Source organism: Salvia splendens, chromosome 4 (genome assembly GCF_004379255.2).
Source record: "Salvia splendens isolate huo1 chromosome 4, SspV2, whole genome shotgun sequence".
Lineage (NCBI taxonomy): Eukaryota > Viridiplantae > Streptophyta > Magnoliopsida > Lamiales > Lamiaceae > Salvia > Salvia splendens.
The window spans coordinates 26,788,584-26,813,850 of record NC_056035.1 but is presented as its reverse complement, the minus strand read 5'-3'; the positions used below and the strand labels follow the sequence as shown (position 1 = coordinate 26,813,850).

Genomic DNA, 25,267 nt, shown 5'->3' with positions numbered 1-25,267 from the left:
CGTCTTCCTTTTCCTTTCTCACACACAAAACACGCACCAAATATTCCATTTTCACAGGAAAACAATCTCTTCGATAATCCCTGAATTCGCAGAAGAATTATACTCCTACTATGCGAATTAGTTCAATCAGTTCTTCCAAGTAAGTTACGCCGCAGCATGATTTCCTCAAAATCATCATTCCCCTACCCCAGTCTCCGCTTTCTCGTTGGTGCTAACCACACTTCCGCTCGCTTCTGCTGCCGCTAGTTGCACAATTCGATTGATTGATTTATTTCTTATTTAATTTTGGGGGTGATTTTTTGTCTAATGGAGCCGAATTCGGGGAAGCCGAGCTTCCTGAGGAATATTCTAGTGCGGCTGTTTCTCTTCTGCGTCTTTGTGATTGCTCTCCGATCTGCATACGTGGTGACAATCCGCGGCGAATCATGCGACGTCGCCGATTTCTGCTTCTTCGCCTTTTCGGCTAATGTCGACGTCGGCGAGGTGACCGAATCAGGAACTATTTCGAAGCAGAAGAAGAAAATTCCCGATCTATGGGCGACGGGGGGTTCCAGAAATCGGTGCATTTTTAATCGTCGGTGTTTCAGGATCTTATGTCCGAGGCTGTTCTGAGCCCTAATTTCAAAACCCTATGCATCGACACGCCGACCGGAGCCGATGTGTTCGCGCTGAGGGAATTGGGGGTGGAGGATTCAATTGGCATTTCGAAGAAGGGGTTCAAGCCGCTGGTGGTTCCAGGGCAGGGTTCAAACCAACCGTTCAGTGATTCCACTTTTGATTTCGTGTTTTGTGGCGGAGGCGCGGTGGAGAAGTCGACGAAGCTGGGCGATTTCGCGGCTGAGACGCAGCGGACGATGAAACCCGAAGGGTGTTTCTGGTCGTCCACACGCTGGTAAATGATACTTACAGCTTTGAATCATTACTCGGTTTGTTTAATTCTTGTAAATTGGTGAGGAGTAGGGAGATTGAGGGATTGAATTACAAAATGCCATTTATTCGAGAAGTTGTTCTGCAAAAATTTGGTGGAGAAGAAGTGTTTATTGAGAAAAAATCCATTAAAGCCTTGGATTACTCTCAAGAGGAATGCGCCGAAGATCAAGTACGTTAAAATTGAAAAATTAGATAAGCATTTTCTTACTTTTATCAGCCTATATAAATGGCTTTTATTGTATTTTGCAATTACCACTTGTTAAAAATGTAGTCTATAATGAAAAACTCTCCTCTTTCATTTTCTATCTTCGTCAAGCTCCATATGCAATTTTTCCTTCATTCTCCTTCAATGGAGATATCCATCATCTCCTCCATTTTTCACATGGTATCAAAGCGCAAATCCGCTGCGCGCCTCTGATTACCTCTATCTCTTCTATTTTTTATTGAATCTCCACTTGATTTCCTTAAAACTAGGGTTTTATCTCTGTTCAGAACTGAATCTATGGAAACTTTGATTTTCTTTTGGATTATTGTCGGCGGAGAGTTCGTTGATGTTCTCATCACCGCCGATGTACTCCAGGTTTATTCTTCTCCTTTTTTTCTTCTCACTGAAATTGTTGTGTTTTTCACCAATTGATCGGTGATTTCTCTATCTTCTGATCTCAATTGAGTTTTTCAATTTTCTCATTTCCGATTGTAATCGGTTCTCTCCGATTCAAAGTTCGTGTTTGGTGTAATATGTTGAAGTATGGAGTTGTGTGCTCCGATTTTCTCAATCCTTTGTTCATTGGATTTGTATGATCCAAGTTTGTACCTCTCCGATTAAAATCGGTTGAGTGTTTCAGTTTGAGAATATGTTTTCTCAAATTTGTTGTTGATAGAATCTCTGAATATATTTTCAGATCTATCTTTGTTTTCTGATTGTATCAGAATGTTTCCGATGTTTGAGTTTCTTTGAGATCCTTGTGGAGTGGATTTGGTGGATCTTTTAGAAGTTGGTGTAAGCAAAGTTGATCAGCGTAGAAAAACAGAAAAAGCCAGGGCAAGACACGATTCTCCTGAACTTCTGAATGTTCAGAATCTCTAACCAGCCATTACGGAGCCGCTGCCACATTTTCGATGGTGCGGAATAGTCCTCGAATTTGAGTTGGAGTGCCAGAGTCTCACTCTCACCGGAAAGGTTTCACAGTCGACATCCTCAGCTCTCTGTGTAGTTATTGGTTAAAATGACGTTGTGCCTGGTTTGAGGGTGGGAGTTGTGGGGACTGCTGGCTGGAGCCAATTGTATGTGGACTTGTGAACTTCTAGGTGATATTGTCCCTGGAGATCCAAGTATGGAACCTTTGAGCATATCATGTCTTTGAAAATTCTGTGCAGCAGGAGACAATTGCTTGAGCTAGACTGCAGTCTAATGGATGATTGGGGGATTAGAAGTTGTTGTATGGTTTGTGTGGTGATCTTGGATGTACTCGATACTTGTGAATGCTTTGAGGCATCAAGGTTTTACTATAATTCCAGCTGCAATGTGATGGTTTGCAAATGCTCAAGATGGAAAGAGTTGTTAGAGAGTTTTGGACCTCGGCGTGCATTTGATCTTGTAAAAGATAGAGATACTGGAAATTCTAAAGGATATGGTTTCTGCTTCTACTAGGATCCATCTGTCATAGATGTTGCTTGTGCTGCTTTGAATGGTCTAAAAGTGGGTGATAAAACACTTACAGTTAGATGTGCCACTGTTAGTGGGCAGTTAAAACCAAAACATGAGTATGTACTAACTCAGGCACAACAACATATAGCAGTGCATAAAATGGTTTCAGCAGCTGAAGCTGGAGCTTTAAATATTCCCAGTGGAAACAGCCCCCTACAAGTGTGGAAATTCCAACAAAAGTTTTGTGCTTGACTGAGGTTGTTACTACTGATGAATTGATGGATGATGGAGAGTATGAGGAAATTCTCGAAGATTGAGTTAGAATAGTTAGAATAAGATTGAGATGCTATTTTCTTTTTGTATTGATATTTTTGTCAAGATGGTTGCATTTGATATGCTTCCATCTTGAGGGAGGCTGTTAAAATTGAAAAACTAGATAAGCATTTTCTTACTTTTATAAGCCTATATAAATGGCTTTTATTGTATTTTGCAATTACCACTTGTTAAAAATGTAGTCTATAATGAAAAACTCTCCTCTTTCATTTTCTATCTTCGTCAAGCTTCATCTGCAATTTTTCCTTCATTCTCCTTCAATGGAGATTTATCCATCATCTCCTCCATTTTTCACAAAGTATTTGGCTTCAATGGTTGATATCAGTTTCAAGCCACGATATGTTTACGTTGATGTTGGAGCTCGAAGCTACGGTTTGAGCATTGTGAGCTGGTTCAAGAAGCAATACCCTAAGCAGAACAAGACGTTCGAGATATACGCCATTGAAGCAGACAAGACTTTCCATGGCGACTACAAGCTCAAGAAAGGCGTCACGTTGCTGCCTTATGCAACGTGGGTGAGGAACGAGTCCTTGTTCTTTGAAATCAACGAGGACCCGAGCCACAAAGAGGTCGAGAAAGGTAGAGGGATGGGCAGGATTCAGCCGGTTCAAGCCTCAGGCGGTGGTTCTGCATCATCTAGCAATGTTTATCAGATTCAGGGGTTTGATTTTGCTGACTGGTTGTAGCATAGTGTTACAAAGAGTGACTATGTGGTGATGAAGATGGACGTTGAAGGGACTGAATTTGAATTGATTCCCAGGTTGTTTAAAACGAGAGCGATTTGCTTGATTGACGAACTGTTTCTTGAATGCCATTATAACCGGTGGCAAAAATGCTGCAAGGTGTATTTTTATTATCAAGTTACGTTCTTTGGGACTTTCGATTGCATACGGCGAGTGTTCGATTAATTTCAATTGTTGATTGTTATTTTGTTTGATTTGATTATGGAAGTGGATTATGCAATGATGTATGAAATATATATACAAAGATTCATGCTTTGAGGCTTGAAAAGAGATTATACCTCAAGAAGGATTGAATTTGGTGGTGGAGGAGCAAGAATGGTAGCAACCCACTTCCTTCACTCTCGGCTCTCTTCTCTATCTCTCGGCCCTCTCTCTAATTTTGTTTTGTTTGAAGTTGAAGTAGAAGAGTAGTGGAAAGATGAATGAACATAGGTTATAATATGGGTGACTCTTGATTTTTTAGAATTAATTGTGAGAAGATGGAAAGTGAAGAGAGTTGGAGGTGAAGAGCCCCCATGGTGAAAGACCGTAGACTACTTGGAGAAGAAGAAGGAAGGAAGACTTTTTTTTTTCTTTTGGGCATGCTCTCATATCTTTGGAAATTGTATTGGGCTCAACATATATCATTTAAATTAGTTTGGGTTCATTTAGTTGAAAGCCCAAGTTGATAATTATTTAATTGTTAGGTATATATTGTTATGGCTCAAGGCCATTTTATATATACTCATTGGACTCTAATTTAATTTGAGAAGCCCAAATGTAAATATACGTACTTTATATTCTCGCATTTTTTTCGATAATTAAAATTCGCAAAACTTTATTAACTTTTGTTATCTTGTTCAACACAAATTAAAGAACGCCCAGCGTCACAACTTATATTTGGTGTTGTTCCAAATATAATTTCTTCCACCGTTCCTCGATTTACGCGCATCATCTTCCATAAAAAGTACTGGCGTTACATTCTACCCACCCTAACAGAAATTTCGTCCCGAAATTTACTCATCTCTAACGAACAACTCCGAGTACTTCTCTTTCATTTTATCCTCGAGTTCCCATGTAGTCTCCTCATCACCAAGTCGGGATTCAAAAACATTTCCTCATCATCATCACATCCAACATCAAACCATTCATACTTCAGGATAAACAAATATAAAACACAACATTCTAACTTTCCAAAGCAAACACTTTCGAACTTCATTAACATTCAAAACTTTTGAAATAAAAATTTTCTTTGAACTCTCGCACTTTCAACAAAATTTCTACATCTCACTTTCAACTTTAAAACTCAAAACTTACTTTAACATCAACTTTCATCTTTCATGTAGAACAACAATCCATCGTTTCTCTTCAAACTTCATCATCTTTCTTTCTCAAACTATTCTCATCTTTCTTTCTCAAAAACTCTTCTATCCTTCTTTCTCAGAAACTTTATCACCTTGCTTTCTCGAAAACTTTCTCATTTCAAAACATTTTACCTTTTCTTTTGTTGAGCGCGGCGAGACGGAATGTTGAGCCTTCAATGAATACTCTTTTAGTCTAGCAAACGAGTCTAGACTAGATTGAATAAAAGACTCTCGGTCTAGAGCGGAAAGAAAAATTGCTCTGATACCATTCTGTCATGGCCGCACTTCCTAAGGATAGGAAGCACGGGAAATCGTGACTCGTGGGTGATTTAAGAAGCGGGAAAGAAGGGGGAACAATCAAAAGGAGTACGACATATCGATCAAAAGATGAAATTCCATTATCAAATCAAAGTTTCAAATCACGAAGTAACATAGTGTGAATGACATAGTTCTGCAGAATACAGAAAACATCAGAATTTTAAAACTTGACATAGCGGAAGCATTTGAGAGTTAGCTACTACTATGTATGAAGACACAATAGTAACCGGATCATTTATTGAATATTGTCTATGTCCAATGCTCAACATCCTCCGTCCCCCGTCCACGCTCAACCTGCACATAGGGAAAACATATGCAGGGGCTGAGTACTTGATGCACTCAGTGAACTCATGCCCGAAATACATTTATCATTTAAGACATGTCAAGCCATCATCGAGTGAATCTCGGGTTTTACTTTAAAAAGGCCGAGAAACACTAAATCATTCCTTTAATAAAAATAGTGCCTGCAGGCAATCATCATCCCCCATCATGTACCATATCTGAGCTATCATGTGAAACGAGAATGTGGCCACAATCTCGATCACTGGACCGGCCGACCTAGGGGACGGCTCCCGATCCCTATCAGTGCACTAGTCCGAGTAGGGACTCACTCCCTAGTCAGACCTGAATTCGTTAACTATCAAAGTCTAGTAGGATATTATCCCAGTAGACAATCAGATAGGCAATTCAAAACATAAAATACGGCATGACATACTATTTTAAACCACCCTTATTTCACCATAACATATCATTTCAAATAAAAGAGTTTAAGTAATAAAGCCCACCTCAAAAGCTTAGGATTTCCGTAAAATTCCTCGTTCCGACTTTAGCGTGCGTGCGAACCACCTTTTCAGTAAATACATAAAGTTCACATCAATCTTGGTAACGAAGACATTTAGAATGCATGCACTCCAATTAAAATCTTTTAATTCGTTTTTTCGGTTTTCGTGCATTTTCGATTATTCGGCGGCCGCCCAAGGCGTCGCGTGCGACGCCGGTCGGCCGCTTACGCTCGTTCTTTCCTCCGTTGGCTCCTCGTATTTTCCATGACGTCGGAAATAAATTTTCTAAAATTATTTAAACGCATACTTAATTTATCGCAATTATTTCTCTTCGTAAATACTTTTACTTCGCACTTGGGTAGTATTATTCGTGCTTCAAATTATTCCGGGATTTAATTAAATCCTTATTCACGATTAAATTATCGGCCCAATCATCTAATCATTCCCCCACCTTTTATCTCCAAATTTAAAATTTTGAAGCCCAACAAAAAGATTTGGAGCCCAACTAACCAAACATCCCATTTTAATTAATAGGTCCACTTTCAAAAAAAACAAGTAGAGGCCCAAATGACAAAAGCCTAAATCCCTTTTTCTTCCACCATTTTACACGTCTCTCTCATCTTCTTTTATCTCTCTCTTCTCCTCTTCCTCTCTTCTTCTTCTTCATTTAAAATTTCCGCCGCCCTCCCTTTTCGCGTCGGAGCCGCCTGCTCGGTGAGAGGAGTGCTGCCGCCGAGCGTCGCTCAGCGTCGTTGTACTCCCGCTGTCGCCTTCGATCCGTCAGCGTCGCCGTCGCGGTGGGGGTCCAGCCGCCGGCTTACTTAGCCGCTGCACAGTGCCGTCGTGGCTGTTCCGTCGCTGCTGCTGTTCGCCAACGGGAGCTGCTGCCGGAGTCGACGGACAGCGCAGCTGCTGTCGCCGGACAGCATAGCTGCTGTCGCGCCATCGTCCCTCCCCGTCGAGCCACTGCCGTCGCTTCCTCCTCCCCAAAACCACCCCGAACCCGCTCGGAAACACTCCGAAAAGACCCGCAAGGTGTATTTTTATTATCAAGTTACGTTCTTTGGGACTTTCGAGTGCATACGACGAGTGTTCTATTAATTTCAATTGTTGATTGTTATTTTGTTTGATTTGATTATGGAAGTGGATTATGCAATGATGTATGAAATATATATACAAAGATTCATGCTTTGAGGCTTGAAAAGAGATTATACCTCAAGAAGGATTGAATTTGGTGGTGGAGGAGCAAGAATGGTAGCAACCCACTTCCTTCACTCTCGGCTCTCTTCTCTATCTCTCGGCCCTCTCTCTAATTTTGTTTTGTTTGAAGTTGAAGTAGAAGAGTAATGGAAAGATGAATGAACATAGGTTATAATATGGGTGACTCTTGATTTTTTAGAATTAATTGTGAGAAGATGGAAAGTGAAGAGAGTTGGAGGTGAAGAGCCCCCATGGTGAAAGACCGTAGACTACTTGGAGAAGAAGAAGGAAGGAAGACTTTTTTTTCTTTTGGGCTTGCTCTCATATCTTTGGAAATTGTATTGGGCTCAACATATATCATTTAAATTAGTTTGGGTTCATTTAGTTGATAGCCCAAGTTGATAATTATTTAATTGTTAGGTATATATTGTTATGGTTCAAGGCCATTTTATATATACTCATTGGACTCTAATTTAATTTGAGAAGCCCAAATGTAAATGTACGTACTTTATATTCTCGCATTTTTTTCGATAATTAAAATTCGCAAAACTTTATTAACTTTTGTTATTTTGTTCAACACAAATTAAAGAACGCCTAGCGTCACAACTTATATTTGGTGTTGTTCCAAATATAATTTCTTCGACCGTTCCTCGATTTACGTGCATCATCTTCCATAAAAAGTACGGGCGTTACATTCTACCCACCTTAACAGAAATTTCGTCCCGAAATTTGCTCATCTCTAACGAACAACTCCGAGTACTTCTCTTTCATTTTATCCTCGAGTTCCCATGTTGTCTCCTCATCACCAAGTCGGGATTCAAAAACATTTCCTCATCATCATCACATCCAACATCAAACCATTCATACTTCAGGATAAACAAATATAAAACACAACATTCTAACTTTCCAAAGCAAACACTTTCGAACTTCATTAACATTCAAAACTTTTAAAATAAAAATTTTCTTTAAACTTTCGCACTTTCAACAAAATTTCTACATCTCACTTTCAACTTTAAAACTCAAAACTTACTTTAACATCAACTTTCATCTTTCATGTAGAACAACAATCCATCGTTTCTCTTCAAACTTCATCATCTTTCTTTCTCAAACTATTCTCATCTTTCTTTCTCAAAAACTCTTCTATCATTCTTTCTCAGAAACTTTATCACCTTGCTTTCTCGAAAACTTTCTCATTTCAAAACATTTTACCTTTTCTTTTGTTGAGCGCGGCGAGACGGAATGTTGAGCCTTCAATGAATACTCTTTTAGTCTAGCAAACGAGTCTAGACTAGATTGAATAAAAGACTCTCGGTCTAGAGCGGAAAGAAAAATTGCTCTGATACCATTCTGTCATGGCCGCACTTCCTAAGGATAGGAAGCACGGGAAATCGTGACTCGTGGGGGATTTAAGAAGCGGGAAAGAAGGGGGAACAATCAAAAGGAGTACGACATATCGATCAAAAGATGAAATTCCATTATCAAATCAAAGTTTCAAATCACGAAGTAACATAGTGTGAATGACATAGTTCTGCAGAATACAGAAAACATCAGAATTTTAAAACTTGACATAGCGGAAGCATTTGAGAGTTAGCTACTACTATGTATGAAGACACAATAGTAACCGGATCATTTATTGAATACTGTCTCTGTCCAATGCTCAACATCCTCCGTCCCCCGTCCACGCTCAACCTGCACATAGGGAAAACATATGCAGGGGCTGAGTACTTGATGCACTCAGTGAACTCATGCCCGAAATACATTTATCATTTAAGACATATCAAGCCATCATCGAGTGAATCTCGGGTTTTACTTTAAAAAGGCCGAGAAACACTAAATCATTCCTTTAATAAAAATAGTGCCTGCAGGCAATCATCATCCCCCATCATGTACCATATCTGAGCTATCATGTGAAACGAGAATGTGGCCACAATCTCGATCACTGGACCGGCCGACCTAGGGGACGGCTCCCGATCCCTATCAATGCACTAGTCCGAGTAGGGACTCACTCCCTAGTCAGACCCGAATTCGTTAACTATCAAAGTCTAGTAGGATATTATCCCAGTAGACAATCAGATAGGCAATTCAAAACATAAAATACGGCATGACATACTATTTTAAACCACCCTTATTTCACCATAACATATCATTTCAAATAAAAGAGTTTAAGTAATAAAGCCCACCTCAAAAGCTTAGGATTTCCGTAAAATTCCTCGTTCCGACTTTAGCGTGCGTGCGAACCACCTTTTCAGTAAATACATAAAATTCACATCAATCTTGGTAACGAAGACATTTAGAATGCATGCACTCCAATTAAAATCTTTTAATTCGTTTTTTCGGTTTTCGTGCATTTTCGATTATTCGGCGGCCGCCCAAAGCGTCGCGTGCGACGCCGGTCGGCCGCTTACGCTCGTTCTTTCCTCCGTTGGCTCCTCGTATTTTCCATGACGTCGGAAATAAATTTCCTAAAATTATTTAAACGCATACTTAATTTATCGCAATTATTTCTCTTCGTAAATACTTTTACTTCGCACTTGGGTAGTATTATTCGTGCTTCAAATTATTCCGGGATTTAATTAAATCCTTATTCACGATTAAATTATCGGCCCAATCATCTAATCATTCCCCCACCTTTTATCTCCAAATTTAAAATTTTGAAGCCCAACAAAAAGATTTGGAGCCCAACTAACCAAACATCCCATTTTAATTAATAGGTCCACTTTCAAAAAAAACAAGTAGAGGCTCAAATGACAAAAGCCCACATCCCTTTTTCTTCCACCATTTTACACGTCTCTCTCATCTTCTTTTATCTCTCTCTTCTCCTCTTCCTCTCTTCTTCTTCTTCATTTAAAATTTCCGCCGCCCCTCCCTTTTCGCGTCGGAGCCGCCTGCCCGGTGAGAGGAGTGCTGCCGCCGAGCGTCGCTCAGCGTCGTTGTACTCCCGCTGTCGCCTTCGATCCGTCAGCGTCGCCGTCGCGGTGGGGGTCCAGCCGCCGGCTTACTTAGCCGCTGCACAGTGCCGTCGTGGCTGTTCCGTCGCTGCTGCTGTTCGCCAACGGGAGCTGCTGCTGGAGTCGACGGACAGCGCAGCTGCTGTCGCCGGACAGCATAGCTGCTGTCGCGCCATCGTCCCTCCCCGTCGAGCCGCTGCCGTCGCTCCCTCCTCCCCAAAACCACTCCGAACCCGCTCGGAAACACTCCGAAAAGACCCGCAAGGTGTATTTTTATTATCAAGTTACGTTCTTTGGGACTTTCGATTGCATACGGCGAGTGTTCAATTAATTTCAATTGTTGATTGTTATTTTGTTTGATTTGATAATGGAAGTGGATTATGCGATGATGTATGAAATATATATACAAGATTCATGCTTTGAGACTTGAAAAGAGATTATACCTCAAGAAGGATTGAATTTGGTGGTGGAGGAGCAAGAATGGTAGCAACCCACTTCCTTCACTCTCGGCTCTCTTCTCTATCTCTCGGCCCTCTCTCTAATTTTGTTTTGTTTGAAGTTGAAGTAGAAGAGTAGTGGAAAGATGAATGAACATAGGTTATAATATGGGTGACTCTTGATTTTTTAGAATTAATTGTGAGAAGATGGAAAGTGAAGAGAGTTGGAGGTGAAGAGCCCCCATGGTGAAAGACCGTAGACTACTTGGAGAAGAAGAAGGAAGGAAGACTTTTTTTTTCTTTTGGGCTTGCTCTCATATCTTTGAAAATTGTATTGGGCTCAACATATATCATTTAAATTAGTTTGGGTTCATTTAGTTGAAAGCCCAAGTTGATAATTATTTAATTGTTAGGTATATATTGTTATGGCCCAAGGCCATTTTATATATACTCATTGGACTCTAATTTAATTTGAGAAGCCCAAATGTAAATATACGTACTTTATATTCTCGCATTTTTTTCGATAATTAAAATTCACAAAACTTTATTAACTTTTGTTATCTTGTTCAACACAAATTAAAGAACGCCTAGCGTCACAACTTATATTTGGTGTTGTTCCAAATATAATTTCTTCAACCGTTCCTCGATTTACGCGCATCATCTTCCATAAAAAGTACGGGCGTTACAGGTTCCAACGGTAGGATTTCGGTTAGGGCGTAGGTTTTCAGGCGTTTTCAGGCTAGGTGTGCAGAAAAATCAGCGGTTTATATCAGAAACCGTCGGTTTTCGACAGAAACCGCCAGTTTCCGACGGTTCAGGTCCTTTTTCAGGTGGCAGTGTATAGGTTTGAAAACCGGTCAGAAACCGTCGTTTTCAACCAGAAACCGGCGATTTCCGTCAGAAATCGTGGACTGAAGTTGTTTACTACTATATTTGTTGTTGTATTCGTAATTACCATTTATTCAATACTCCATATTCCATACTACTTTCATTTTGCATTATATCTTCTCCTCGTGGTGGACCGGGACATGGTGATCGGAGCAAAGGAATTTCCCAAGATCAAAGTAGTCGCCCCCAAAAATTAAAGCGATCTAGTCGTCGAGAAGTTATGGAAGAGGTTTCCCGAGTAGCGGCTGAACGCATGCAAATAAGTTCTAAAAAATAAAATTATTTTTACAATTTATAATTTTATAATATTGAGTTTTTTAATTTTTTTTATGTTCCTAATTAAAACTTCAACTTATATAATATTTATAGATAGAAGAAGATCATAGGAGCGCCATGCTACTCGCTCAAATGCATCAAGGTTGCGGGGGGTGGTGGTAATTCTGTGCAACAAGATGACGAGTACGACGTGGCTATATCGTCGGATTCGGACAATAATGATGATAGATCTCGTTCTCGTATTTCGTCTAGCACCGGCGGAAATGACATGCCTCCCCCTCCACCCACTAAAAAAGCATTGAAATCTGATATTTTTGTTAAACACTACAAGAAGGTCTCAGTGGTAATTTCAAGTCCTAATGATCCGCTCTCTCAAGAAGAGACATCGGTGTTTCATGCATATTGTAGCTATTGTGATAAAGTCTACAAATTTGCGAGTGGTGGGGGATATGACACCCTCCGTCGTCATTTGGTGACAAAGCATCCGGTAGAATGTGGCACTGCCGCTACCCAAACCCAACTAAACTTCAAACCCGGTGGCTCAAGTTCGTCAGATACGCCTCTTTTTAAATATGATCCTAAAAATTTTACTGACGTTATGACTAGATGAACTGCAATGAAGCATTTTCCTTTTAATGTTTATGATGACAAAAAATTTGAGTTTACTATGCAAAGTGGTTTGAACGTAGCTGTCAAAAGAGTAGGTCAAATGACCGTTCAACGATCTATCGTTCGACAATGTTTGAAGAAAAAAGTTGAATTATCATGTTATTTACTCAACTTTGGACGCAAAGTGAACATTTGCTCAGATGTATGGACTGATTCTTTTAATAGACATTCATACATGGGTATTACGGTTCACTTTGTGGACAATAGTTGGACTTTGAACAAACGTTTGATTGGTTTGAATAGTTGGACTTTGAACAAACGTTTGATTGGTTTGAGAGAATTTGAGACACCACACATTGCACCCGAAATTGCTTATTTAATTATTCAAGTTTTGAATGAATTTTAATTATGCAATAAGATATTTTTTATTGGTTTTGATAATGCAACTGCTAACACTGCAAGTATTAATGACTTGACTGCGGCTTGTGCTCAGGTTATTGGTGGTAAGTATTTTTATCAAAGATGCATATGTCATATTTTGAATTTATATGTACAAGATGCGCTTGAATTATGGCAAAAGCATATTAGTCATATTAGATTTGCAGTTAGATTAATTCATCAAAAGCTGCCTATTGGCAAAACTTGGAAGAAGTATTGCTATCAAAAGAAGATAAGATATACGAATTTTACCATGGATGTGTCTCATAGATGGAATTCTACATATGATTGTCTGAATTCTACTTTGGAGCATAAAGATTATTTGTGTGATTTTTTTAGAACCTATTCCATTTCTGATTTATATCTGTCGCATAGTTGTTGGGATTATAACGTGAGTTTATTTAAATTGTTCAAATATTTCAAAAATGCGACTGTTGAATTATCAGGTGTTTATTATTACACTGTTGTTCGTGTTTAGAGCATTGCATGTATATATCACTTGGTTTTAAAACTGCGATAAAAAACGCCTACTCTTTTCCTGAATTGATGTGTGTTTTATATTATATGATTGACAAATGGCTTAAGTATTTCAGTGAGATTCCAACGGTGTTTTTGATTGCAATGGTCTTGGATCCAAAATGGAAATTAGCCGGTACCTCCAGGTTTTTAGATTTTTATTATACCGATTTGAGTTCTATTGATTTTGGTCCACTTGAAGCATTGCAAGCGGATACCAATGACCAATGGAGAGTAAACCTAATCGAAACATTTCAAATAAACCTCCCGGACCGGTCAATTGTCCAACAAACCTTCGAGTTTAACTTGCGTGGTCTCTACACCAAATATGAAACCAAGTATAACAGTACCCACCAAGTCAGAAGACCTAACCCTCCTCAACAACATAATTTTGGCTTCGCATTTCAAACTGATTATGATTACCCCGACGCGCAATCCGAATTAGCCGACATATACAACTACAGCACCGACGGAAGGTCGACCTCAGGTATGATAAGTGAGTTAGATTTATATTTCGATTCACTCTTTTCCTTTGGTGATGAAGATCCTACTCCTCCCGCCCAAATCGACGTCCTCGATTGGTGGGGAACACACGAGAAGGATTTTCCCATACTTGCGTCATTGGCCAATGAGATTTTTTTGGTTCCGGATTCCACTGTCGCCGTCGAGTCCGCTTTCAGTGTTGGATCACGTGTGTTGGATGAATCAAGATGTAAGCTCTCCGCGAAAAATATGGAAGTCGTGATGTTACTTGATGATTGAGCCAAAACTGATGTCAGAGAACAAGAAAATGATTGGGATGATCGTTAGGAGGAATTACAAGAAGATTTCACCGGGGATGAATCGTAGGCCAACCGTCAACCGCCGGCCAAGCCAAATAGGTAAGTAAGGTAAGAGAACTACGTGGACTTTGACTCTCAAATGCAAATGAGCATTGGGGATACGGAGGCACCTCAAACTATTTAAGTTGAGCTAATAGGTATATCTATCACTCCTCATTTGCAAAATTTCTGTATCTGCGAATGAATGAAGTTTCTATGAAGTTTCCATATATGTATTTACTACCACCCTTTCAAAGAAAATTCCAATAGTTCAAATATCAATTGTTGTGCTTTTTGTGAACTTGAACTTGATTTAAGTTGGTTTGCACAATGGGATTTAGGAACATGTAGAGTTCTATCACTGAGCATGAGGAAAAATGAACTTGTACATGATCCAACTTAATAGTTGAGTTATTGATTTTGTGAGACGGAGGGAGTAGTAGTAATAGTTGAGTCATTGATTTTGTTCAAGCTGTAAAGACTTACACTGATCATGCACCATCGATGAAATGCCTTGCATATTCTTGCAATCTTATACTCTCTTTTTTTTTCAGTCTCTCTCTCACACACATAACACATGGGAATTCATATGAATACAGATTGGTATTTCAGTATTTGGTAGTACTCCCTAGGTTCCATTAGAAATAAAACGTTTTTTTTATTGTCTCATTAAAAACGAAACGTTTCTTATAGTAGAAATAACTCAATTTCAGCTTTTTCATATTTCTTACTTTACCCTCTCTTCGTTAACTCACAAAACAATACTACATAAAATCTTGTGCCCGAAAACCAAATGTCATATTTATTGGGATGGAGGGAGTATATGAATAAATGTTGTGGTTGCATGGATTGTCCCACACTTCAGCACCCAATGATGGGAATTAATATTAGAAAGATATTACTCCCTCCGTCTCACAATAAAAGTCATATTTGGTGTGGACACGTGTTTTAAGAAATGTAAAGAATAGTGAGTTAGAAAAGTTAGTGAAATATGATGTGTGATTTACTTACCATTTATGATAAAAGTGAAATATGACTCTTTAGACGGACTGAAATGCCAAAATGTGACTCTAATTGTGAGACGGATGAAGTAACGCTGTATAGCTTTAGAAAGAAAGTATTGATGAACTGCCTTTGCTTTGTATATGTTGTATGTGCATAGAGTTGTCAACTGGGCCGGGCTGGCCCAGCCCAGCTCGGCCCAGGCCCAGCTCGTTAGAGAAATGGAACGGGCTCGGGCTGGGCTTGTTGAGGGTAACGGGCTCTATTTGGGCCTATTTGTAAACCCAGAACCGGCCCGGGACCAGGCCCGCTAGCAGCCCAGGCCCAGCCCGAGCCCAGCCCAAGCCCGGCCCAGGCCCAGCTCAGCCCAGCTTAGCTTCAACCCACCACTTAATTAAATATGGTTAGGTGTAGATTTAATTAAAACTAATATATTTAATTGCAAGTGGGCCTTAATTAAAAAGTGACGTGCACTATTAATAAGAGAACCAGATTCCAAGTTTTCTTAATAAGAGAACCAGATTCCAAGATTTGGTAAATAAAAGAGGCGTTCTAGATCCAGCTTAGCTTCAACCCACCAGCTTCATTCTCAATTTTCATTCCATTCGTCGGCGGTCGGTCTACTTCTCCAATTCCAAGTTTTCAACGGCCCAGCTCGGCCCACTGACCAAGTGGGTCTGGGCTGGGCTGGGTTGAGATATATGAAAATAAGCCCGGCCCGGCACAGCTCTTTTCAGACCCTGGTCTTGGGCCGAGCTGGGCCTCAACACCCTCGGGCCTCGCCGGGCCTGGGCCGAGCTGGGCCAGCCCGGCCCAGTTGACAACTCTATATGTCCCAGCCCGGCCCAGTTGACAACTCTATATGTGCACATATTTAGGTTAGAGAATTCAAAGGGTAATGATTTACATACTGTAGATGGTAATCAATGTCTCAGTAAAAATAAATTCACTGTAGATGGTAATCAATGTCTCGTGTAAAAATAAATTCACTGCATCTGAGGGTTTAACTTTTTAACTGATTTTCATTCAAATAAACCAAGTGACCCCTAACATTTCCTATACATATTTTAGCGAACCAGTTTTGGTTAATTCAATTAAAATTGCGATTTTCCGGTTAAGTTGCATCCAATAAGTTTCTTTGATGATAATAATGAAAATGCATATCATTGCATTTACAGTAGCAGCCTGTCACGACTGCACTTCCTAAGGATAGAAAGCACGGTGGGTCGTGACTAGTGGGGGAATTAAGAAGCGGGGAAGAAGGGGGAAAACAATCAAAAGGATACGACATGTAGATCAAAAGACGAGACTTCATTATCAAATCTTAGTCTCAGATCACGAAGCAACATAGTTTGAATAAAAATAGTCCAACGGATTTAAGAAAACATAAGAGATCTTAAGACTTAGAATAGCGGAAGCATTTGAGAGTTAGCTACTACTATGTATGAAGACACAATAGCAACCGGAACATTTATTGAATATGGTCTCGGTCCAATGCTCAACATCCTCCGTCTCCCGTCCACGCTCAACCTGCACATGGGGAAAACACATGCAGGAACTGAGTACTTGATGCACTCAGTGAACTCATGCCCGAAATACATTTTATCGATAAAGTTATGTCAGCCATCATTGAGTAAAACTCGGGTTTTACTTTAAAAGGGTCGAGAAACACTATAATCATTCCTTAAATAAAATAGTGTCCGCGCGAACAATGTCATCGTCATCCTCCATCATATACCATATCTGAACCATCATGTGAAACGAGAATGTGGCCACAAACTCGATCACTGGACCGGCCGACCCAAAGGACGGCTCACGATCCCCATCAGTGCACTAGCCTAAGTAGGGCTTAGACCCTAGTTAGACTCGAATTCGTTAACCATCAAAGTCTAGTAGGACATTATCCTAGTAGACAATCAGATAGGCAATTCAAAACATAAAATACGGCATGACATAACATTTAAACCACCCTTATCTCACCATATACATATCATTGCAAGTAAAGGAGTTTAAGTAATAAAGCCCACCTCAAAAGCTTAGTGATTTCCTTAAACAACTTCTCGATCCAACTTTAGCGGACGTGCGAACCACCTTTTCGAAAAAATACATAAAGTATACATCAATCTCAGTAACGAAGACATTTAGAATGCATGCACTCTAATTAAAGTCTTTTATCTCATTTTCTCGGTTTTCGAGCATTTTCGATTATTCGGCGGTCTCCCAAGGCGTCGCGTGCGATGCCGGTCGGCCGCTTACGCCCATACTTTCCTCCGTTGGCTCCTTGTATTTTCCATGACGTCGGAATAAATTTCCAAAAATTATTTAAGCGCATAATTAAATTATCGCAACTATTTCCCTTCGCAATTATATTTATTTCGCACTTGGGATAATATTAATCGCCTTTCTAAATATCCGGGATTTAATTAAATAATTCCCCACCTTATATCTCCAATTTAATCAAGAAGCCCCACATAACTAAATAGAGCCCATCTTTAACCCATCATCTCATCTCAATTAATTAGCCCAAAATCCTTACTCAAAACAAAGGCCCAACCAAAAAAAACAAAAGCAAAAGGCCCAAAAGCTCCCATATTTCTCACGCCTCTTTCTTCCCTTTCTTCTCAATCTCTTTTCTCTCTCTCTCTCTCTCTCCTTCCTTCGGAGCCGCCGGCGCGGTGAGGGGATTCCTGCCACCGGCCCACGCTGCTGTGTCCCGGAAATCGCTGCCATCGTTGTTTCTACGACCGTCACACTCCGTCGCCGCTGTTGTTCGCAGGTTTCCTCCAATTCCGCCAGCCAGCCGTCGCAGTGGGAGGACCAGCAGCCGGAGGACGCTGCTGCTGCCACCAATCGTCCAGCCGCCAGGTTGGCCGTCGCTAGGGGCGGACGCAGAAAAAATTGACTGTAAGGGCTGGACTTCACTATATATTTTTTAACGGTCAAACATAATATATATATATATATAATTATACAATATAAAAACCGTAAAAACTATAAAATGCATATATATTTAATACGAAGTAGTCCAAAATATATCTATTAAAAATAACATGTCATAGTTGCGGTTTTACGTCTAAAGCGATGGCAACTGAATTCTACGCGTTATCATCGATTGAAAACGTTGCAAGATTTTTTCATTATCAATCGTTGAAAACAGGTCCTTCTCAATGTACACAATTAAACTATCATTCATCCACTCATCTCCCATCCGATTTCGCAAGTCGGTCTTGATAGTCTTCATTGCAGAAAATGCTCTCTCAACAGAAGCAGTAGCAACAGGTAAAACCAATGCCAACTCCATAATCCGATAAACCAACGGAAAAACCAAATGCTTACCACTTTTGACCATTTCCGTAGCAACGTCTCCTAAGTTGCTTAAGGCAGCAAATTGAGGATCACATCGTACATTAGCAATAAAATTACTAAGTTGAAGTGGAAGCCGTGAACAATCAATTGCAGAGAAGTCCTCGTGATATAAAGTAGCTAGACGGATTACTTGATCATCATTGAATCGAGAGAAAGAATTTCTTGGATCAAGACATGATATGCATCCTAGCAACTCGGTGCTAGCTTCAGAAAATCGATTATCCATCTCTTGTATAGTTAAATCAACCACCTTGACATTGCAACCACAATAACATAAATTATAATATATATATATATATATATATATATATATATATATATATATATATATGGAGATGATCAATGTCGAACCAATTTTAAGGACCGAACTAGAGACCAAATCTTGTCCATCCATTTTTATAATCTAGTCTTGACTGAAATAATCTTGTGGTCATAAATAATGCACCATAATTACATTATTTTATTCACAAAATAGTTGCTGGAGGGTATTTATGGAAATTAGCATACAAGATCAGTTATTTCCTCCACACTTTAACTTCCAATCCCACGCAATACAACAATAACCCCATCATCACCATCTTCTCCACTTCCAGCGCCGCCGCGAGGCACTTCACCGACCTCCGATGCGCGTCCAGCACCGCCAGGCATTCATGGAAGCAACTCCCCTTCTCCCTCCTCCAGATCTTAATCGCCACATCGTCAGATCCGTTGAAGATCAGCTTCTCAATAGCCGCCAAATGCAGCACCGTGAATCTGTTACCCTGCAGAAATCCGCTGAGGTTGAATTTCCAGAGGTCCTCTCCTTTTGTAACTCCATATCGCGAAATCAGATCGGGCAGCGACTCGAGGTCAGTCTCGGGATGAAATTCACCCGCAACTCGACCCCAATGTAGTGTGCCACCGCCGCCGCTTCTACACTGCCGTCATTCAATCACTTCATCTTATAATCACTGTACCTCATCTTATAATGAAATAACTTCACCCGAGAAATGGAAATATTTTGGTTAAATGAACCAATTATGAATAGTCCAAAACAAATAGCTTCATCTTATGATAAAATTTCTACATCTTTTAACGAAATAACTTCATCTTATAATGTAATTAATTCACGATATATAGCTAAAAGAACCAAATTTAAACTATCAAACTAATCGCAACTTATATCTTGAAAACCACTGAGAAATCAAAACTCACCACAAATACACTAAAAATGAATCGAAATTAGAAATTAATTATGCACTCACTTCATTTTATAATCACATTGCTTCATTTTATAATGAAATAACTTCACCCGAGAAATGAAAATATTTCGATTAAAATGAACAAAATTTGAGCAGTCCAAAACAAATAACTTCATCTTGTGATATTAATATCTTCATCTTATAACCACGTTGCTTCATCTTATAATGGAATAACTTCACTCGAGAACTGAAAATAACTTATAATAATGTATTATGACTTAATAGCCCCTGGGATGAAGTAAATTGCTCTTAGGATGAATGCGGAAATTATTTGTGCAATATCTCATCTCATCCATAAAAAATTAGATCTAATGGCTAATATTTGGTCTCTAGTTCTACACTAAGGAGGTGTTGTGCATATAAGGGGACCCTATATATATATATATAAGACATGAATAGGAATATTATAATACCTGATTAAAAATCTCTACACGATAATGATGCAAATTCGTGATCAACTCTGCTCCATACTTCTTATAACCACGGCGTGGTATAATTTCATCCATATCAACTTGTGAAATATTATGCAATTCACAAAACTTTGTTGCTTGATCATGTATGTCTTCCCATCCATTCTCTCTAAAACTTTGCAACTGATGTTTCACACTTTGGATCAATGATATGGCTTGAATAATATTTTGATCTTTCTTTTGCAAGGCAATGGATAATTCATTGGTTATTCCCAATAATGTTTCATCAAATGCAAAGTGAAAACAAACTCATAGTTATCCATCCTTTCAATCAATCCTTCAGTGGTACTTCTGTTATCACGGAGAGTAGCATCATCACGTACAACTTCCGACACTTTCTCAACCGAAGACCACATAGAGCATAGACGAAGCAATGTAAAGTAATGTGAGCCCCAACGAGTGTCTCCAGGCCTTACCAAACTAGTTTCTTGATTTTTACCTCTTCCACTTATGAGTTCTCCATCATTAAGTTGTTCAACTAATCTGTCATGTTGCAACTGCCTAAGTTGGTCTTTTCTCTTACAAGATGCTCCAACCATATTCACAATCATGGAGACATAGCTAAAAACATCCTTCACAACTCTAATACCCTTGGCAACCGCAACAATAATTAATTGGAGTTGATGAGATAAACAATGAATATACATGGCATATGGATTTTCTTGCAATATTAAGGATTTCAATCCATTAAACTCACCCCTCATATTAGAAGCTCCATCGTATCCTTGCCCTCTCACTTTAGATAGAGATAAATTATGCTTCACCAATAAATCATCAATAGCACATTTCAAAGTATGAGAGGAAGTGTCAGTTACATGCACGATTCCAATAAATCGCTCAATCACATATCCTTCGTTATTCACATATCTTAAAACAACTCCCATCTGCTCCTTCATTGAAACGTCTCGAGCCTCATCAACCAAAAGAGTGAAAACTTTATCTCCAATATCATTAACTATGGCAAGTGTAACCTCTGAAGCACAAGCGTTTGCCAATTCCTTTTGAATTCGTGGTGAATTCATTTGGTTGTTAGCAGGAGCATTTGCAAACAAAGTTTTGGATACATCATCGTTAAGTTCACTAAACCATAGAAGCAACTCAATAAAATTACCTCGATTTGAAGAACTACTTGACTCATCATGTCCACGAAAAGACAATCCTTGCTTTAAGAGAAACCGAGTCACATTCAATGAGACTGTCAACCGAATGCGATATGCAACTTCCATCTCACGGGTATTTGACCGTAATATACTTGCCACACTGTTCCTTTGATCTTGAAAAGCTTCGAACTGAATTCTAGCATTACTATGACAACTATTCACGCCTCCAACATGATAATTGAATCTTTCTAATGCATTTTTCCAGTTGCTACAACCTGTCTTTGTAAAAGCATCATCTGATTGTCGACCCCATTTATCTGATTTCTTGAAAAGGTAGCACCAAAAGCAAAAAGCTGCATCCTTTGATACACTATACTCTAACCATGTATACCTTTTAAACCAAATATCTTGAAAACTTCTTTCTTGAGTACCATATTTCTTTTTTTCATACTTATGTCCAATTGGTTGACAAGGGCCCATATTCAAGTACTCTCTTCGTACTCTATCTCGAATTGAAACATCGAACTCTTCAATTGGCTTGCGTTTTCCCGGATCACCAACAATATCATTCAAGTTCAACCCAACTTCTCTTCGGGGCTGATTTTCCATTGCTTCAACAATGGGTTCACTTGGAGAAGAAAATTCATCCCGACGCTTTTTTTTAAAGAAGCGTTCCATCCTCTACGGTCAATCTAAGCAAAAACGAGAGAAGTACAATATAAGTTTATATACATAACTCCATAAGATATAAAGATGCTATCAACATTCACTAATATAAATTGTATTCTATACGACAATCACAAATATTAGCTTGCAATTAACCATTGTTATAACTTTTTTAGCTTGCAACTATTCTATCAAAATTTTACAAAAACAAGAAATAGAATATAATATTAACAACTTTAATAAACTCCTTACCTCTTTGTGAAGAATTTGAATATTAATTTCTCTAAAGTTTCAAAGACTCAAACCCCACTTTTATAAAATGGTGTTGTTTCTGTTTCGGCGCCCTCTGTAAACTTCAAAATGAAACCCTCTGTTTCTCCTTTTTAATTTTTAAAATCTAAAAAACGTGTAGGCTGTGGGCCAACTAAAATGTAATCTCCTTTACTAAAATTTAATACAAAAACGTGTTGAACTTTTAAAAGCAACCACACTTTTACAATACACTATTTTTTACAAGTTACGAGCCTGTCAAACATTTAAAGTGGGGTCCATGTGATTATTACTTTTATATTAATTTATATATGAAAATAGTCTTCTTCTTCTTCCTTACTTCTCCAACACCATTGTTACGTTTTTTCTCTAGATTTTAACTTTTCCTTTCTTTAATTTTCAGCCCCGTACAGTTATGCATCCAAAATAATTTGTTCTTCGGTAGCATTATTTTGATAAGGGCTTAACATAATTTTTTAAAATTTTAAAAATTTTGAAAGTAGAAAAAAAAAAATAAAAAAATTGGTTAAGGGCTTCAGCCCTACCCTCTTTTTATGTGTGTCCGCCCCTGGCCGTCGCAGGGTCCGGCGACGACTCTGCTGTTCCCAGCCGGCACTGTCGGCTGATCTCCCCCGAAATCACTCTGAACAAGCCCGGAACAACTCCAAACCACCTCGATTCAACCCGCAAGATAAGTTCTCAAACAAAGTTATATTCTTTTTGGCATTTGGATTTAAGGTGTTAGATTAAATTGGTTGATCGGATTACTTGTGGGATTAAAGTGTGATGATATGCTATGAACAAATGCTAAAAGTTCATGATTCGGGAAAGGGGAAGAAATTATACCTCGTGATGTAAACTTGGGTGTTGAAATGAGAATAAGGCACCCTCTTGAAACCTCTCGGCTCTCTCTCTCGGCTCTCTCTCTCTCTCACAAGTTTGTTTGAAGATGTAAAGTGTATTGTGAGGAGGTAGGGGAGGGGATACATGAAGGAACTTGTGGATTAATGTGTGACCTTTGATTTGCAGAATTTATTCTGGAAGATGGAGGTGGAGGGAATAGGCCAAGAGGGGAGAAGGAAAAAGAAGAAAAAGACTTTGGGCTTGCACCCACATTTTTGGAAATGAATTGGGCTCAAAGACATTTCCCACAACTTTAATTAAATTGTTTGGGCTCATTTAGTTGCAGGGCCCAAATTTGTATTATTTATTTGTTAGACTTTTTGATTGTTATGGCCCAAAGCCGTTTTATAAAAACATTTGGGCTTCAATTTTATTTGAGAAGCCCAAGTGTATATATTTTACATTCTCGTATTCCTTTCTATTAATTACAATTCACGGAAACTTTAATTAATTTCGTCATCTTGTTTCCAACAAGGATTAAAATCACCCAACGCAACAGTTAATATTTGGTGTTGTTCCAAATATAAATTCCTCAACCGATCCTTGATTTAAACGCGCCCAGTACTGTAAAAATCCATCTCAACCATCTCACTCAATCATGCCAAGTATAACAATAACAACATCGTTACTTCAACGAGACTTTCAACACGTCTCCTAGAAAAACTCCACACTTAATTAAAAGGGACGTCTCATTCCACATTAAAACACATAAATACTATACTTCATTCCAAAGAAAAAAAAATTAGAGAAGCATAGCATGACGATAAAATTTTATTAATTATTTCATGACATATATTAATTTAGCACTTTAAAAAGTACGGGTGTTACACAGCCAGTAAGAGTAGCTTCTTCAAAGTAGTAGTACTTTCTCTGTTCCACTAAAATTGAAATATTTTCCTTTTTGTATTGTCGCATTAAAAATGAAACAGTTTCTTAAAATGGAAATATCACCATCTCTACTTTTTTCACTTTTTTACTTTATTCCTTTTTCATTGACTCACAAAACAACACTAGTCAAAAAATGAACGTTTCATATTTAATGGAACCAAACAAACCAATCTAAGCCCTAGAGGCGATGGGTGGCTGAGGCGTGGGAGCAGCGCCCCCGGCGAGGAACGAGAGGAGGCTGGGCACCCTCACGATCGGCTCCGCCTCGTCGAGGAACAGATCCTCCGGAACACGCAACGCCCCATGTGCGACGACAACCGCGACTCCGACCATGAGCGCCGACACGAGCACGTATCCGACGTTGGTGAGGAAGAGAACGATGACGGAGCACAATATCAGCCCGCAGAGCACCGACCGATCGGAGAATTGGCGGCCAAAAAGGGCGATAGGAGGATCCGACGGCTGGCGGAAGACGTAGAGGAAGAGCCAGGCGGCGAGGAGGGCGGCGAGGAGGAGGAGAGACAGCGGATTCGTCAGGAGAGATATCGCCAACACGGTGGTCACGATCATGAGGTAGTTGGTGCGGAAATAACCGTAGTTTTTGCGGAGGCGCTGGTTTGCGTCGCTGAAGGATTCCGGCTTCGCGAAGCCGGTCCGGTCAGCGAGCTCCGACCAGGGGCGGCGGTCGGAGAGGCCGGAGTTGATCGTTTGGGAGATGCGGGATAAAAAAGCGCCCACGGCCGAGGTGGAGGAGGATTGTTGATCGCCGGCGGAGGGATTTAATGCCATTGTTTCAGATTAACTGAAAATGGGGTAATAAGCCAAGTTTGTTACGATATAATCACCTATTGGATGCTTTGACTTTGCCAGTTTCTTTGGGTCCTGGCCGTTGTTCTTCTAACAATATTTTCCTTTTTATGGCTATTCTTTTTTTTTTTCTATCAATAAATTTATGTGGCTACCCATAAAATTATATTTTAATTATTTTTTATTCCATTTTTATATTATTCATTATTCAATTTTTAATTGTTATTGTATTATACTGCCTTAGTCTATTATTAAAAGAGATATGTAAGAATTTTCTTCTCGGCATAAGAGAGAATAAAGTAAGAAAGAAAATTTCAAAAAATG

The 25,267-nt window shown here is 39.3% G+C and overlaps 3 protein-coding genes, 1 long non-coding RNA gene and 1 pseudogene across 7 annotated transcripts; 2 read left to right on the top strand and 3 right to left on the bottom strand.

Annotated features, from left to right (window-relative positions):
- LOC121799265 lies at positions 1-3,129 on the top strand (annotated as a pseudogene).
- Positions 3,130-3,634: 505 nt separating this feature from the next.
- LOC121799266 lies at positions 3,635-4,333 on the top strand. The gene is made up of 2 exons (XR_006050229.1): positions 3,635-3,972; positions 4,118-4,333. It is a non-coding gene; the product is annotated as an uncharacterized LOC121799266 (long non-coding RNA).
- Positions 4,334-18,305: 13,972 nt separating this feature from the next.
- LOC121800894 lies at positions 18,306-18,824 on the bottom strand. The gene has a single exon (XM_042200385.1). The coding sequence runs from the start codon at positions 18,822-18,824 to the stop codon at positions 18,306-18,308; it is 519 nt and encodes a 172-aa protein (XP_042056319.1).
- A 325-nt stretch (positions 18,825-19,149) lies between these two features.
- On the bottom strand, positions 19,150-23,576 carry LOC121800249 (zinc finger MYM-type protein 1-like). Of its 4 annotated transcripts, none has more exons than XR_006050461.1 (3): positions 23,192-23,576; positions 20,253-22,101; positions 19,150-19,574 (listed from the first exon to the last, which is right to left on the bottom strand). XR_006050461.1 is itself a non-coding variant. In XM_042199822.1 (2 exons), the coding sequence occupies exon 2, from the start codon at positions 22,085-22,087 to the stop codon at positions 20,516-20,518; it is 1,572 nt and encodes a 523-aa protein (XP_042055756.1). In that variant the 5' UTR covers positions 22,088-22,101; positions 23,192-23,576; the 3' UTR covers positions 20,021-20,515. The 4 variants fall into 4 exon arrangements, 1 of the variants encoding a protein (XP_042055756.1); XR_006050462.1 differs by having other exon boundaries at positions 19,150-19,515; XR_006050463.1 differs by lacking the exon at positions 23,192-23,576 and adding an exon at positions 22,328-22,359.
- Positions 23,577-24,233: 657 nt separating this feature from the next.
- Positions 24,234-24,998, bottom strand: LOC121800327 (PRA1 family protein B4-like). Its single transcript, XM_042199902.1, has one exon. It carries the CDS (start codon positions 24,923-24,925, stop codon positions 24,308-24,310), a length of 618 nt encoding a protein of 205 aa, XP_042055836.1. The 5' UTR covers positions 24,926-24,998; the 3' UTR covers positions 24,234-24,307.
- Positions 24,999-25,267: the final 269 nt, after the last annotated feature.